Source organism: Apis laboriosa, unplaced genomic scaffold (assembly GCF_014066325.1).
Source record: "Apis laboriosa isolate Shangri-la unplaced genomic scaffold, ASM1406632v1 scaffold42_cov153, whole genome shotgun sequence".
In the NCBI taxonomy this organism is placed as follows: Eukaryota; Metazoa; Arthropoda; class Insecta; order Hymenoptera; family Apidae; genus Apis; species Apis laboriosa.
Window position 1 is genome coordinate 1,260,151 of NW_025223257.1, and position 14,907 is coordinate 1,275,057.

Below are 14,907 nucleotides of genomic sequence, written 5' to 3' on the forward strand. Positions count from 1 at the left end.
TTTAACGTTATCGGGTATACACCCACTTATCTCGAGGGAATTTCCCCGCATCCTTGCCCGGATATAACGATCCGAAGACGAATTCAGCTTGCTCTCTCTCTCCCAAACGCGTCCATAGTGTTAACGTATCGGTATGTTTGGCGTCTGAACTACTGTACACCGCAAGATCGTGCCGGGTTATCCATCAGCCTCTATATCCGGTATATAGGCAGGCCACCTGTATCTCGCCAACAAACAAGATTCACCACCCCTTTATAGATCATCGAACGCGTATTCCAGCGATCCATCCACGCGTGTGTGCTCCACGAAAAAGAAAAAAAACAATCATCAAAACGAGAATCTAGATACGATCAGGAAAAAAGGAGTAACGAGAAAGATACGTTTAACCAGGAATAATTCGTGACTCAAATTTTCCGCCTCGTACAAGTTAACACTTTACTATCGGTTCATAAACGTTAAAAGACACGCGGTGAAACGAGAGAGTTATAAAGGATGGAAAGGAAATGACGATTTAAATGGTCGTATTTACGAAGTGTTGAAATTTTCGCAACGGAAGCGGCAGTATCCGGTTGTTATTTATACGCGTTTCCGAACGGAAATGCAATATTATCGATACGTAGGTAACGTAATAAATTATTACGCGCATTTTGTTGGCTCGTTGAGCATCTATATATATATATATATAAATTTTGAACACGGCCGCAATCGGCGGATGCTCTTTACCGTAGCGAATCGTCAAATTACATAAATTGAATTGTTATCGAGCATCGAGCAAACATCATTCGCGCCGATCGTTGGCGACGTTTTAAGCGTAATATCGGGTTTACGAGGCCGCGTTAATCCCGGCGAGAATCGTTCGATTGGAAAAAGCCGCCTCGAAACGCCTATTATTTCCTCTCCCCTCGCCTCCCCTTGTTCATCGAATCACCGGATAAGAACATAATGATCCTCCCACTCTTAGAGCTTACACAATTCAAACACCGTCTCTCACCGTCGGAAGGGACAAGGAGAAACTCGTCTTCCCTTTTCTCTCTTATCCTCCCGCGTAACAATGAAACACGGCTCTCAATCGTCCTCGAAGACGAACAAAGAATTGCTCATTACGTAACGTAAATATCGATCCTGATCTCAGGGGATCTCCTCCGCTTCGAGGCACGTTCGATCGTAGATCTCGACCGTTGTTCGGCCGATGTCAAAAGTATAAAATAATATCGAATGAAACGCCGGCGTAGATGGGATGGATTGGAGGACGACTTGGAGGTGGATATCACAAAGCGATACGCCGATCACCAACGTGTTGCAACGTCACTGCACAGTCATAATTCATAAGCAAAGGCGTCGCCTGGAGTCGTCGTGGCCGCTTCGCGAGAAGAATCGCTCGACCCCCACGGGATAATTTATGGGGTGCAAAATCCGCTCGATGATTGGCTTGTTCAATTTTTAAACGACCGCGTCGCGCTCCCGGGAGCATTATATCCCGGCAACCAATCGGCCTAGATTTTTCAGCTGACGCGAAACATCGCGGACAGGGGGTTTGAGGGTTTTGCGAGGGGTAAGTAAGCGAGAGGGTATCCTATCTCGAAGGACCGTGAATCGAAGACATCACTTTTGGAGACGGTTTCATTCAGATAAGAGGTGGGAAATACAATGGACTTTAATAGAATTTCCATAATTGAACCCGTTGGAGGAGAGTGTTATAATTCCTATATATATTTCCGAGACGATGAAAGCGCGATGATTCGTTCTATTTCTAACTCCTTCTTTTGGAATTATTCTAAAATTGATGGACTGGTAAACCGATAAATGGAGCGACGCAAGGGAAGAGAGGAAACGGAGGAATTGGCATTAATAACGAAAGATGGACGATTGAATTATTATCTCGGCCGACAAATGTACAGCAAAGAACTCGGGGATAGATCCCTGTAAGAGGATCTTTGGGTATCTAAAATATATTGCTCAAGTTTTCGAAGGGAAATTTAAAGGAGGGGAACGGTTTAATATATACCGTGTCGTTCGTCGTGCTCAAAATGGAAATTTATTCTCATTCTAACGATGCCGCGTGGCAGGAAATATTGTTCATCGTTTCGAAGCATTATGTACCGTTAAAGGTGAACGTCTATTTTTCATGCCGGGCTGAATCTACGCGCTCCCCCTCCGTGACAGGGACAAAGCAAGATGGATGAAAATGAAGTTCTTCTATATTTACATCCTCAACACGGCGTTGGCGGCGTTACGCGTTGGTCATCGCGTGTCTTTCCATCTTAAAACTGTGAGCGAAGATACCGATCGCCTTTAACGTATTTTTCTTTTTCTTCTTTCTCGAAAGCCATCGACATCAGCTCAACACAATCCCTCCGTCACACGTTTGTCTTAGTAGGAGTGATGTCTTTGGATAATTTATTTCGTTAATAGCTCGTCAAAATTTGATCGCGAGCGGTGTCGTTAAGTATACGAGAAGGAAATCCAAATAAGGATGATTCTCCCGTGTATCAATATTTCATTGGAATTAAGTCGTTTTGACCACGCAGAGATGAGCATTGGAGCGTTCGCATAAATCAACTTTCTTTCCTGAATGAATGTTGCGCTAACAACGGTTTGTTCTCTTAAATTGAGATATAGTTGGAGGGAAAGAAACGAGTATACTCCGCGTCGAACGAAATCGAGCGGGATAATATCGTTGTTACGAAATCAAAAAATGATTTATGGGCCGACCTCGTGTCGTCCCTCGAAAACATCGAGCTCGTGGTTTCCGGAGATCTAAAATAGAAATCGAGGATAACTTTCGAAGCGTTTTCGAGATGTAGCGAGATGAGATTAGAATCGATTTCGTTAAGTATCGTTTGTTTATTAGAAATGAATGATTTAAAATTGGAAGGACGAAATCGAATGGGGAAACATTTCAAATTTCGATTAAATCTGTTCGAGCATTATTCGTAGCCATCGCTAATGGCCTTTACCAAACGCTTTCCAACCTAACTATAGTATCAGCCTATAAAACGCTACCTTATATCTTTATTACCTCGTCTAAGGAACCCCTGCTATGCGGTGGCTCACGTTCGACAGCTTCTATGGATATTTCGGCAATTTATGTAGAAACCTGGGGAAGTCTGGAAGAAGGGAAGTCCGCGTCGAGATCACGAACGATTCGTTCGTGACTACACTAATATCTTTATTTATAGTTATTGCTAAAAAAAAAAAAAAATAGAACGAGTCAGCTTGCCACCCTCTTTCAAAAATATTCCATTATATTGGACAAGGGAGGATTACCCTATCGAGGGTAATATTTTAAAGATTGATAGAAATAAAAAAGATTTTCGAATCTTCGGTTTATTTATTCATTCATACTCTAAGTACAAATTAGAAAGTAACAAAACGATATTGAACAATGTATCGATAAAATTAAGTGTACGATATTGTACGATAAACGACTCGGTCGATTCGATAAAAAGAACTCGTTATAAGAATTGAGAGACGAGAATTCCGGAACGATGGTGAACACCTTGTACATGAAATGTTCCATTACATCGAAACCACCCCCTCCCCGCAATTGCCAGTTCGCCAATTCGGACAGTCAGTATCGATAAAAAGCGCTCCTCCGCGCCGGAAGGAAAATCGGCCGTGAACGCTTTCATTGGACGAAATCGTGGTCATTGTCGTGGGCATTAACCCGATTTCCACGGTTGGACGAGGTAGTCGTTCTCTCGAACGAGAGAAAGAAACAGGAACGGAAGGACAATGACGAGGTTCGTCGATGCGATCTTTCGGCTAATAAAAAAAAAAAAAAAAAAAAAAAAAAAAAGAAAGAAAAAAAAAGGGAGAACTATCCTTTCCGACTTCGTCGATCAAACTGGTAGTTAGATCAACGCAATCGATATTGATTCGACGTGTGAAACTCGTGTATCACCTAAAGTAAAAGGTGTGGAAGAGGACGAAGGATGGAGGTGAGAGAATGATATATAGTGGCGGTGAGGAGGAGAGGAAGGAAGAAAAGAAAAAGAGGATGAAGAGAAAAACGGGGTGGTAGCCTTTTATGTGCGAAGGAATTCAACGAATTGGAGCTATTGAACAGGGTGTAATGGACGAATGTAATGCACAGCCAGCTCGTACACCTTTCAGTGAGAAGAACACCGTCACACCCGAAAGAGACCCGTTCAGGAATATCCAATCCTTTATTCGTTATTGCACATCCACCAATATAGAGTGATTATAGCGCCGCGCTGAAGGAACTTGTGGATGGTTGAGTTAGCCGCGTGTTTCCTGCTCGTTCGTCATTTTTAGTGGTCGGACCTCGCTCGCTCAGGTATTAAATTATATTTCACCCGGTGATTAACGGCCCCTAGGATGTATTATTAAACCATAGGACCTCGTACGACGTGGAATCCTTGGCGGACAAGATCGTTCGAGCCCCGTTTACCCTCCCTTCGCCGCCCTCTTCTTCTCGAATGTTCTCGCTCTTACGCGATTACGCTTTCTTGCTTCTCGTACTTCTCCTCTCCTACTTTTTATTTTCCCTATAATGCGTGCCACCGTGAAATTACACGGGAGAAAGTTATTCAATGAATCGAAAAATCAAATTATAATGATTAAACGCTTGGGCGGCAATGGACGGGGGTTAAAATTTAATAATTAATACATTTTATATCCCCCTTTGTGATATGTAAATTTAGTTAATCGGACGGTTTTGAACATTAAGCCTCGTTATTCAAACATATTTCAAAGTAATCCTCGGCGAAGATTATACATCATTTACTGATTTAACGAAAAGCGTGTTGCTATGAAACGTGAAGCTCTCGGATATATTCAACGAAATTTTCCTGATTAAAGATCAAGCTTCACGGGGAACGTAGTCTCTTTGAATTATTCCCGGCGACGCAAAACGTGCCGCGCACCGTTTATTTCCAAAGTTATACACGCGATTATGAATTTACATGTTCCGGCAGGTTCGAATTTAAGAGGTTTCTGAATAATTAGCAGCTCATTCCGTGCACGTTCATTGCGCTTAAATACTAAAACGTACTCTTGTTAAACGAGCGACAGAATTTCCGCAAAGTGCGCGTGATACTCGCAGCTTCGCTTTAATTACTACATACGCCATAAAATGAAAAATATTGCGTGACAGCATAAATGATGACAGTGGTGTAAACCGCGTTCTTCCCTCACTTTTAATTAATCACGAATCGTCTATTTTTTCCATCTGCGATCACGTCATTTTCGTCATTTTGTATCTTTCGCTTTCCTTATTTTTTTTTGTGTTGTTGCGGGGAAAAAAAAAATCAAATCGATACGATCGTTTCGAGTGAGATGTTTTTTTGCCGCGACCAACACCATACACAATTTGTAGTAATTTCACTTGGAAACCTTCTATGGCTCGCCTGCCAGTGACAACTTACATAGAATCGCAGGAAATGCGCCGCACATACACGATCCTGACGTCGACAATTTACACTTGTCCGAGCTATTGACAAGAGAAATTTTTGCGTCTCGCGACGTTTTCACGCCGAGAAAAATTCCGTACTCTATAACTGAAGGCCGGACAAGGAAAAAAAAAAAAAAAAAATATTGAACTTAAATTCAATGTTAAATAACGAACGCGCAAAAATTTTTCTCGAAAGACAAGTTATTTCCATCCACTTTGCATCCTCCTCTCGAAAATCTCGCGATATTTCGAAAACGTTAACAGGGATTAAGATTCGGTAACAGTGAATCAAAAAGATTCATGGCAATGGTGTACGCGTTTCTCAAGGCGAATACAAGTTGTTAGGGGGTTGGTTCGAAGGTTTCGCGGGAGTTATTCTATTTCGAGACGAGGCAAGTTTTGATCGTGCACCGGGCAATTACACGTAGAAACGCGCGGGAACGTATATATGTATTCGCCACGCATACGACCACGCTAATTACATCGATTCGTACACCCCCGGCTACTGCGAATCCAACGAGTAATTTATAACTTAGGAAGAGGTCGTAAAGGGAATCGTTACTAATGATATCGTAATACCGATACCAGGCGTCGTGTGTTTAACCTGCGTGCTCCACCGTTTGAAATATGAACGAACGATCCCCACATTTCAGATAAAACAGCTCGTGCTCGGGGAATGGAACTTCTGTGATTAAAATTATTTGAAATTCTATTCCGTTCCAATAGAATTCGTATCTAGATTTTGGAATGATTAGAATGATTAGAAATTGGAGGAAAGAAACGACACGGCATGTATGCGTGTATTATTTTATTATCGAAGGAGGAGAGGACGTTTTTTCGCTTTCGTGGAGGCACGCTTTATTTAGAGGCACTTCTGTTTTAAACGCGCGATTAATGGAATCGCGTCGAGGATTTTTTTCGATGAAAAGTAGACACCGAAAAGGTTTTCACTGTTGCGGGACAAGTTTTACCGCAGGGTTCCGTGCGAAACCACGAGAACAGAATTACGAGATGGATAGGAAGACGCGAAAATCGATTAATGGATGAACTGTCAATGCGGTTTCACGACAAGTAATCGATATGGCTCTTTTATTAAATCGACGCTAACGGTAAAGGAATTCATTGAACGTTAAATTTCAGTCGTTTGGATCACAACTACATCAGCGTTACGTAATTTCCCGTTAAATATTCCCTCGGAGGACAATTTAAATTTTATATATATATTTTATAGAATAATGGATATTGCTTCTATCTCCTGGCATGTTAAGATGAAATGATAACGAAAAAAATTTTTTTATAAAGATTTATTTTCTTACATTATTTTATACATATTTTTACATATTTTTTTATTCATTTAATTTTATTTAACATAAACTTTATTCATAATATAAATATATTACGTTGTAAGGTCCCTCAGTGACTCCATTTTGATGTTTTATCACTGGAAAAAATATAATTGATTAAATAAAATATAATTAGTATTATTTCTCTTGATATAAATTAATAAATAATTGCAAATGTGATACGATAATTATGATTATCATGGTCGAACAGCAGCCATTAAAAATTAAATGAACACATGTGCTGAGTGGGGAGCACGTGACTTTGACAGTTTCGGCGGGAAGTCAGTAGCACGTGCGACAGCGTGAATAGTGGATGTGTCTATAACCTCAATTCTTGCGCTCCGCAAATAAACACTTAAAATGTTGAAAGAGTATCTATTGAAAAATCACCAAATAGAATTGAAGGAAGTTTTGGATAATATTGATATCAATTGTTATTATTCGATTTATGTTAAGTGAGTATTTTGCATTTACATTTTTTTCGTATAATACGAGATATTGTACGAAGGATTTTTTTTTTACAGTTTTGTATCATTGTTCGAGGATGATGCCGACGTTGCACAAAAAATTTTGCAATATCCTAGATATTACTTACCATTGTGCGACGAAGCAGCGATAAAAGCTCAGGAAGAAATAGCAAAACCGAAACAAATTGTTAAAAAGAAGGTGATGCCAAGATCTCGTTTAGTTATTAAAATTTATAGTATTTTTATAATTGCGTTTCTAAAATATATTTGAGATAGGTACGTATTAGAATTACTGCTGTGCCAGTTACATTAGATCAAGGGCAAATTGGACAGCTTGTTTCAACGAGTGGCATTATCGTTAGGATCTCCCAACCAAAAGTGTTAAAATCTGTTCAAAGATATTATTGTAGAAAGTGCAAACATATTACTTTGGCTAAAGTTAGTTGAACATGTTATAAACATTTTGTAATTTATATTAGCAGATAATTTATATGATATCTATTTTTAGTATGAATGGGAGAGACAAACTTTTGCAGATATTACAGATTGTGAAGAATGTCATGCTACAAAACTTAAAGTTTTAACTGATTTTGATTTGGAAGATTCTTCAGATTGTCAGGAAATAGGAGTACAAGTATATTATCAATTTAATTCGATATTTATGTTTCACTTGTTAACACTTTATTAATTTTTCAATATTTTTTTTTTTTTTTTTTTTTTTTAGGAAAAGTGTAAAATAGATACAAACAAATCCTTGACTGAGGAACTTAGGATTATTCTATTGGATGATTTAGTTGATAAATGTAGACCAGGAGATCATGTTGAGATTAGGTATTAATAATTATTAACCTTTGTATGTGTACAAATTATCTTTTCTAATTATAATCTTATGTTATACATCTTTAGTGGTGTTGTGATAAGAATTTGGGGTCCCTTAGAAGTTGGTGAACGTTTAGAAGCGACAACCATGATGTTAGGTAATAGCATTACAGTACGGCGTAAAATATCCGACACATCTTCTTCTCAAGAAATGAGAGATGTTTTTAGAAATTATTGGGAAAAATATAGTGATAATCCTTTACTTGGTAGAGACAATATTCTTGCATCTCTTTGCCCAAAGGTATAGATTTATTGTACATAATTATAAAAGAAAATACCAACATAAATTAATAATAAAAAATGCAATAATATTACATACAAATTATTTTAAGCTTTATGGAATGTACACTGCAAAATTAGCACTGGCTGTCGTTTTAGCCGGTGGCGTACCAAAATGTAACGAAAGCGGTAATTATTCTTTATTATCATTCTTTTTATTCTTTATATAAAATACAATGTGTCATTATAAATAAAAAAAAAAGGAACACGTGTGCGTGGAGAACCTCATCTTCTTTTGGTCGGCGATCCTGGAACTGGTAAATCCCAATTGCTTCGTGCAGCATCTCGTTTGGCTATAAGATCGGTTCTTACGACCGGTGTGGGATCGACTGCAGCTGGACTCACTGCAACCGCTGTTAGAGTAAGTAGACGCATACTATCTTCTGTCCTTAATAATTAATATCTGTATAATTTTCTTTATATACATGCACGTTAGGATTCAGAAGGATGGCATCTAGAAGCTGGGGCCCTTGTATTAGCAGATGGAGGCGTCTGTTGCGTGGATGAGTTCACAACCATGAGCTCACAGGATAGAACATCCGTTCACGAAGCTATGGAACAACAAACAATATCAATCGCCAAAGCTGGATTAGTTAGCACGTTAAACTCAAGGTGTTCAGTGGTTGCAGCTATTAATCCATCCGGTGGCCAATTCACCGATGATGAAGAATGGGAAACGAATTTAGGGGATCCTCTTTTATCTCGTTTCGATTTAATCCTGCTTTTGAAGGACAATAGGAATTCAGAATGGGATAGGCTGACTTCGGAACATATTTTAAAGGCTGCTTACGAGACTAAAGAGAACAATGCTCAGACGTAATCAAAATCAACTATCAGTTATTGATAATTCGTAACATTTTAAATGCTCAATTGAAATAATTTTTAATTTTACAGAGACTCGAAAAATCATATGGAACTTTTAAAAAACGAAAGTTTATGGAAAGAGGATACTTTGCGAGAATATTTAGCATATGTACATTCCCTGCAACCAAAATTAACGAAGGAAGCGGAAATGATACTTCGAGCGACATATCTTTATCACAGGTGTCATCCAAATAGGAGAGAAGAGAGAACAACAGTTCGACTTTTGGACAGCCTTATTCGGTAAAGAAATACAAGATATATAAAGATGTTTTTAAAACATTTAGCATAGAAATTTTCTTTAGATTAGCCGAAGGACACGCTAGATTGATGTACAGATCGGATATAGAAATCATGGATGTTATATTCGTGGCAAAATTAGTTGGAACTGGATCTACATCCGAGATTAATCTTGGTTGTTCATTTCCAATAGATCCAATTGCAACATATAAATCTGAAGGTACGTTTTATATTATTTTGTCGTATTATTTTTTCGGCAATTAAATAAAATTTTATCAAAGTTAAAGATAATAATATTTAATCTCGGATCAAGATCAATCGGATAACAATTTTGAAATTTTAGGTAAAATACTATTGAGGACTATTGGTTTAGAGAAATTGGAAAATTTGTTATAAATATTTTAAATATTTCTTGAAGAAGTTTTCTTATTCTAATTATTGGAGTGAAAGATCTTTTTTTTTTTTTTTTTTTTTTTTTTTTTTTTTTTTTTTTTTTTTTTTTTTTTTTGAGTAAATTAAATTTTTATTTGTCACTTTTATCTTTGCTGCTTACATAAGTACAAATGTATCAGCGAATATTTATAAAATTTAAACAACATTTCTGTCTTATTTTTCATTTTTTATACAAAACGAAGTAATCTATTATTCATTGCTATATAATAAAGATTGTGTAATAATCATTGCAATCAATTTAAACATCGTCATATATGTAAAAATATATTTATAGGGCAGAATCTGTTTTATTGAAGTCTCAATAAATAACAAAGATCCTTCGACCTCTCTTTTTCCTATATTCCCGAACATTTTACTTGATATAAAGTTTCCAGTTCATTGAGACATTCAGATACACCCAATAAAGTAACAGCAACGATATAACCCAATTTTCGTACTCTATAAATAATTTATCGATAATTAATAAATAATTAAACATACGTAAAGTATCTGTTTTGTTTTCTTTGCAAAATATTCCTTATGTATATATATATATATATATATATATATATACATATATATATATAATATATATTTATATGTATATATAGTTTAAACTTTACAAAGTGATAGAATATTTTAAGGACCTAAGTAACAAGTATTTAATAAAGAAAGGCCATATATTACACGTTGTAAGGAATGTATAGGACGTTATTAAGACAGGCAAAAAGATGCCCGATTTCCATACAATTAATAATTAAATTAACATTTTATAAAACAATAAAAAATTAAACTCGTGGACACAATATTTCTACGTGTTATTAAGTTATTTTGATTTTTAACAAAACCGAATATTTTCCGTTTATATAAAGCCATACATGATTACAACATCATGATTAAGAATGCCACTAAAATAAAAGCTAGCAAATATATTGATGTATAATATAGAAGCAATAATATAAGAATTAGTGATATGATTATTGATAGTTTGTTTTTCTATTATGTGGTAAATTATTTTGTGATTCATTTTTAATTAATACAAACGAAAAATGATATACACGCTGTGTGTTAGATAATACAAAGACATACGTACACAATACTGTGTGTGTTAATCAGATTTAAAATACTGTTAGAAAAAGAAATAGATAACAATAAATCATCTGTTAAAATTAAATTCGTGAATAATAAATTTGCTGAAAAATGATAATAATTTTTTCTCATAAAAATCATGCACAAATACAACTTTAAATGCACCAAGAGAAAAAATCATTTCTACGCCTGAGTAAAATACTATAATTTTTTTCAATGCAAGAATAGAATTTTCTATGGAACATTATAATTTCGAGTTCCATTATGCACATTAGATGCACTGAAACTAACATGATCTATCAGCGATTTACTGAGCGGTAAAACGTCAGAATACCTGAAGAATAAATCCTGGATTGTGACGAAATCACTTTAATAGCGTGGTTGATTAGCAGCGTTAGCCATTTGGGCGCGTACAGCATTGGCAGCAACACTACTTGCTGCATTTTGTACATGTTCATTGCGTAAGAAAGTCGTCGCGAATTCTTGTTGTGCTTTCGAAACGCTTGCATCTGACGAGCGATATATGCGATGAATCTGAAAAATATGTGTATATATATATATATATATTTTTTTTTTGATTGCTTATTATTTATAAAAAAGTTATTTTTAAAAATTACAAAAATTTTACATTATACCTTGGTTAATAATAACAGATCACCGAACGCAGCGAGAACAAAACAAAGGGCAATAAGGAGTAGTAAAAACCCAACAAATATTCCTTTAGCTGTGTTATCAAACATCGTGAAAGCAACTATAATGCCGCTATAATCATAGAAAAGTAGAAAAATTAAAATATGATTGAAAAAAGCATAAATTTGTGTTTCAAAAAATAAAATATTACCAAGTTCCTGAGCCAGGAATGCCTATAGCTTGAATTGCTGTGACGATTAATTGAAAGAAGAAGACAAAGAAAAATACCATGAAGTTAAAAGAGCTATCATTTCTGAAAGGAAAAAAATTATTTAATAATTATACAAATTTTGAAATATTGATGTTTAGTCAGTACATACTTGAAAGCTTTGTATGCTGGTCTAAACCAGCATAAAAATGAGAATGGTGTAAATAATATCAGATATAATATTCCAAGACCAAATGTTGAAAATCCTCCATTACATAAAAGTAAGATGAATCCACCGATAATATTAAGTATTAAAACACAACCATGAACTGCAATTTAAAATGATTATGGGAAACTTAGTGTGGGAAAATTATATATTATATTATATAGTTACAATAAAACTATATTTTAAGCATTAAAATTAATTAAAATACATTCAACTTACACATCCATAAACGATATAGCTGTCTGACTACCTTCTGAAAGTCTGTATGAATTTCTACATCAATATCTTGATAGAAGCAAGGTTGAAAGCAGCATTTATCAGGTAAAGGAGGCCAGTTGTTTCTTTTTGCTATAACAATTAACCATTTTTAATTGTTATTTAATAATGAAAGTAATATCATATATATATTCTTTATTTATTGTGCTTACGATAATATGGTGTGTTCCTCATATCTTCCTCTGTTCTTGTTTTCCATTCTGACTCTGATCTTTGCTAAAATACAATAATTGTTCAAAAAGAATATAATATAGCATTAAAATCCAACATAAAATATTATGAAATATGTTACATATAAATATTTACATCTGAAGTTGGGGATATTGTGCTGCCAAGTGCTGTATTCACTGTTTGTTGTGGAGTACGGGCATAATTAGTTGCTGGAGGTTCTTGGTTCGAAGGCTGAAGTGTAGCTGGTTGCTGTGTTACTCCAAGACCTCCATAGATTGGAGGATTTGAAGCACCTCTAACTTGTGCTGTTCCTTGTGAACCTTGTTCTGCAAAAGGATTGTAATCTTCTAATCCTCTGTTAGCTGGAGTAGAAGATACAGCCCTTCTTATTGCAGGATCCTAATTAAAAAAAAATCATTTCTATTATATTACAATCAATCTCACAAAGAAAATTAGGTATGCTATATTTAAAGAATATATATTTATAGAAGACATCTATATATAGAATTAATATTCAAGAAATTCATTTATTGACATATCTCTTTCAATGTAAAATCGATGCAACATTGTTCTATTTACAAAATTAATAAAAGAAATTTTTTACATTCAAAAAATATTAAAAATCATCCTTAACATAAATAAAAACACATATATGAAAAAAACTTACACAAAATTTACAAATATTAAGGAATTAATATATTAATTTCAAGGTATAATGAAAATCTTTACTTATAATCATCGGAAAAAATAATAATAATGATTAAATTATACACGTCTATTTCCATTTGCAATTTTAGATGCAATATTGAACAAGATGCAATGTATTCTTTGGATCTAGCCGCTATATAATTTGTACTTACCGAAAATGGATCATTGATATTCGGTTCCCCAAAAGGATTTTCATCAAAGCCAGACATGTTAGCAGCCGTTCACTGAACCACACTCCAACGTATTGTTGAAAATAATTAAGACTTTAACGTACTCAAAATAATCTTATCTAAACTTGTCTATACTTCATGATCCATTGCGCTGCAGTTACCTACGGTATTGCCGGTATCTGAGTCATATAGCTTCTTACACATAAACTAGCTGCTGCCACGTCTAATCCGAACATATTATGTATAGTTCACATGTTCAAACTTAAGTTTATATCAAGTTCCAAGTCAAAAATAAAATCCAATAAAAATTATGAATTTTAGACAAATATTTATTCAAATATTTTCTTTAATATTTTATTGCATACATATTTTGACATTTTTTTTTTATATAACAAAAATAATCAGGAAATATAATTCACATTCTCATTACAAGATAAGATTCGAAATAGAAAATTTTTGCGATTTCAGCAAAAAATATTACATTAGTCATATATATTATAGAATTAATAAATAATATATTGTTGCGAGACAACAGCATGTTTCAAGTCTTGGAACTTTAACGAAACGTGAGGATTGATTTATAACATGAACATATAAAGCTATTTTGAAACGAAAGTTTTTAATTTTTAATGATGCCCCAAGATTTCTCGTTTTTTACAGATGATTATAAATCGGGAATTCTAAAGTATAATTCAAAAATAATTTGTAATAATTCTTTTGATTGCAGTTCTTATCTAGAGGATCTCAGACGATCTCAGGATCTCGCGGGTTTCATTCCATAGATCACCTCATCTATTCCAGTAAGAATATTCGGCATTGCGAAGGGGATATAACCATTAACGAAACGTGAGGATTGATTTATAATATGAACATATAAAACTATTTTGAAACGAAAGTTTTTAATTTTTAATGATGGCCCAAGATTTCTCGTTTTCTACAAATGATTATAAATCGGGAATTCTAAAGTATAATTCAAAAATAATTTGTAATAATTTTTTTGATTGCAGTTCTTATCTCGAAGACGACTCAGGATTTCGCGGGTTTCATTCCATAGATCACCCCATCTATTCCAGTAAGAATATTCGGCATTGCGAAGGGGATATAACTATCAATATATTTCTTGATTCATTTCCCAAAAAGACAAAAATTAACAATTAAAGATGCTGCTACGATACAATTGAACAGAATAAGCAACAAGAGAATAAATTCAATCATTGGGAGAATGAGATCGACCGGCAACATTATCTTCAACAAACAAAATTCATTCATCAACAGCATTTATTGAAGGAAGCCCCCACGACAACGTGTAATGCGAAATTCTTTTAATATATATATATAATGTAATGTAATATATATTGTAAAATTATATAATGTAATGTTAATATAAATACAATATAATTGTATAATATGTAATATTATAGTTTTATAAATATGTAATTAAAATTATATGTAAATTATATATATTTTAATAAATATATATTGTACATATATTTTCTATCTTTTTTTCATTTC

General features: G+C 34.6%; 2 protein-coding genes across 5 annotated transcripts; one reads left to right on the forward strand and one right to left on the reverse strand.

The window, feature by feature from the left end:
* Positions 1–5,367: 5,367 nt before the first annotated feature.
* Positions 5,368–14,472, forward strand: LOC122716096 (DNA helicase MCM9-like). Of its 2 annotated transcripts, XR_006346942.1 has the most exons (13): positions 5,368–7,214; positions 7,284–7,425; positions 7,503–7,664; positions 7,735–7,860; positions 7,951–8,057; positions 8,133–8,346; positions 8,438–8,513; positions 8,588–8,745; positions 8,821–9,200; positions 9,279–9,488; positions 9,551–9,705; positions 14,123–14,241; positions 14,403–14,472. XR_006346942.1 is itself a non-coding variant. In XM_043938848.1 (12 exons), exons 1-12 carry the CDS (start codon positions 7,120–7,122, stop codon positions 9,879–9,881), a joined length of 1,878 nt encoding a protein of 625 aa, XP_043794783.1. In that variant the 5' UTR covers positions 5,368–7,119; the 3' UTR covers positions 9,882–9,967. The 2 variants fall into 2 exon arrangements, 1 of the variants encoding a protein (XP_043794783.1); XM_043938848.1 differs by lacking the exons at positions 14,123–14,241; positions 14,403–14,472 and adding an exon at positions 9,829–9,967.
* LOC122716097 (secretory carrier-associated membrane protein 5B) lies at positions 8,524–13,536 on the reverse strand. Of its 3 annotated transcripts, XR_006346943.1 has the most exons (10): positions 13,378–13,536; positions 12,653–12,916; positions 12,499–12,562; positions 12,290–12,418; positions 12,017–12,173; positions 11,848–11,949; positions 11,642–11,768; positions 11,341–11,540; positions 8,810–8,935; positions 8,524–8,737 (listed from the first exon to the last, which is right to left on the reverse strand). XR_006346943.1 is itself a non-coding variant. In XM_043938849.1 (9 exons), the coding sequence occupies exons 1-8, from the start codon at positions 13,432–13,434 to the stop codon at positions 11,376–11,378; spliced, it is 1,065 nt and encodes a 354-aa protein (XP_043794784.1). In that variant the 5' UTR covers positions 13,435–13,536; the 3' UTR covers positions 8,524–8,737; positions 11,341–11,375. The 3 variants fall into 3 exon arrangements, 2 of the variants coding, with proteins under 2 accessions (XP_043794784.1, XP_043794785.1); XM_043938849.1 differs by lacking the exon at positions 8,810–8,935; XM_043938850.1 differs by lacking the exons at positions 8,524–8,737; positions 8,810–8,935 and adding an exon at positions 9,767–10,376.
* Positions 14,473–14,907: the final 435 nt, after the last annotated feature.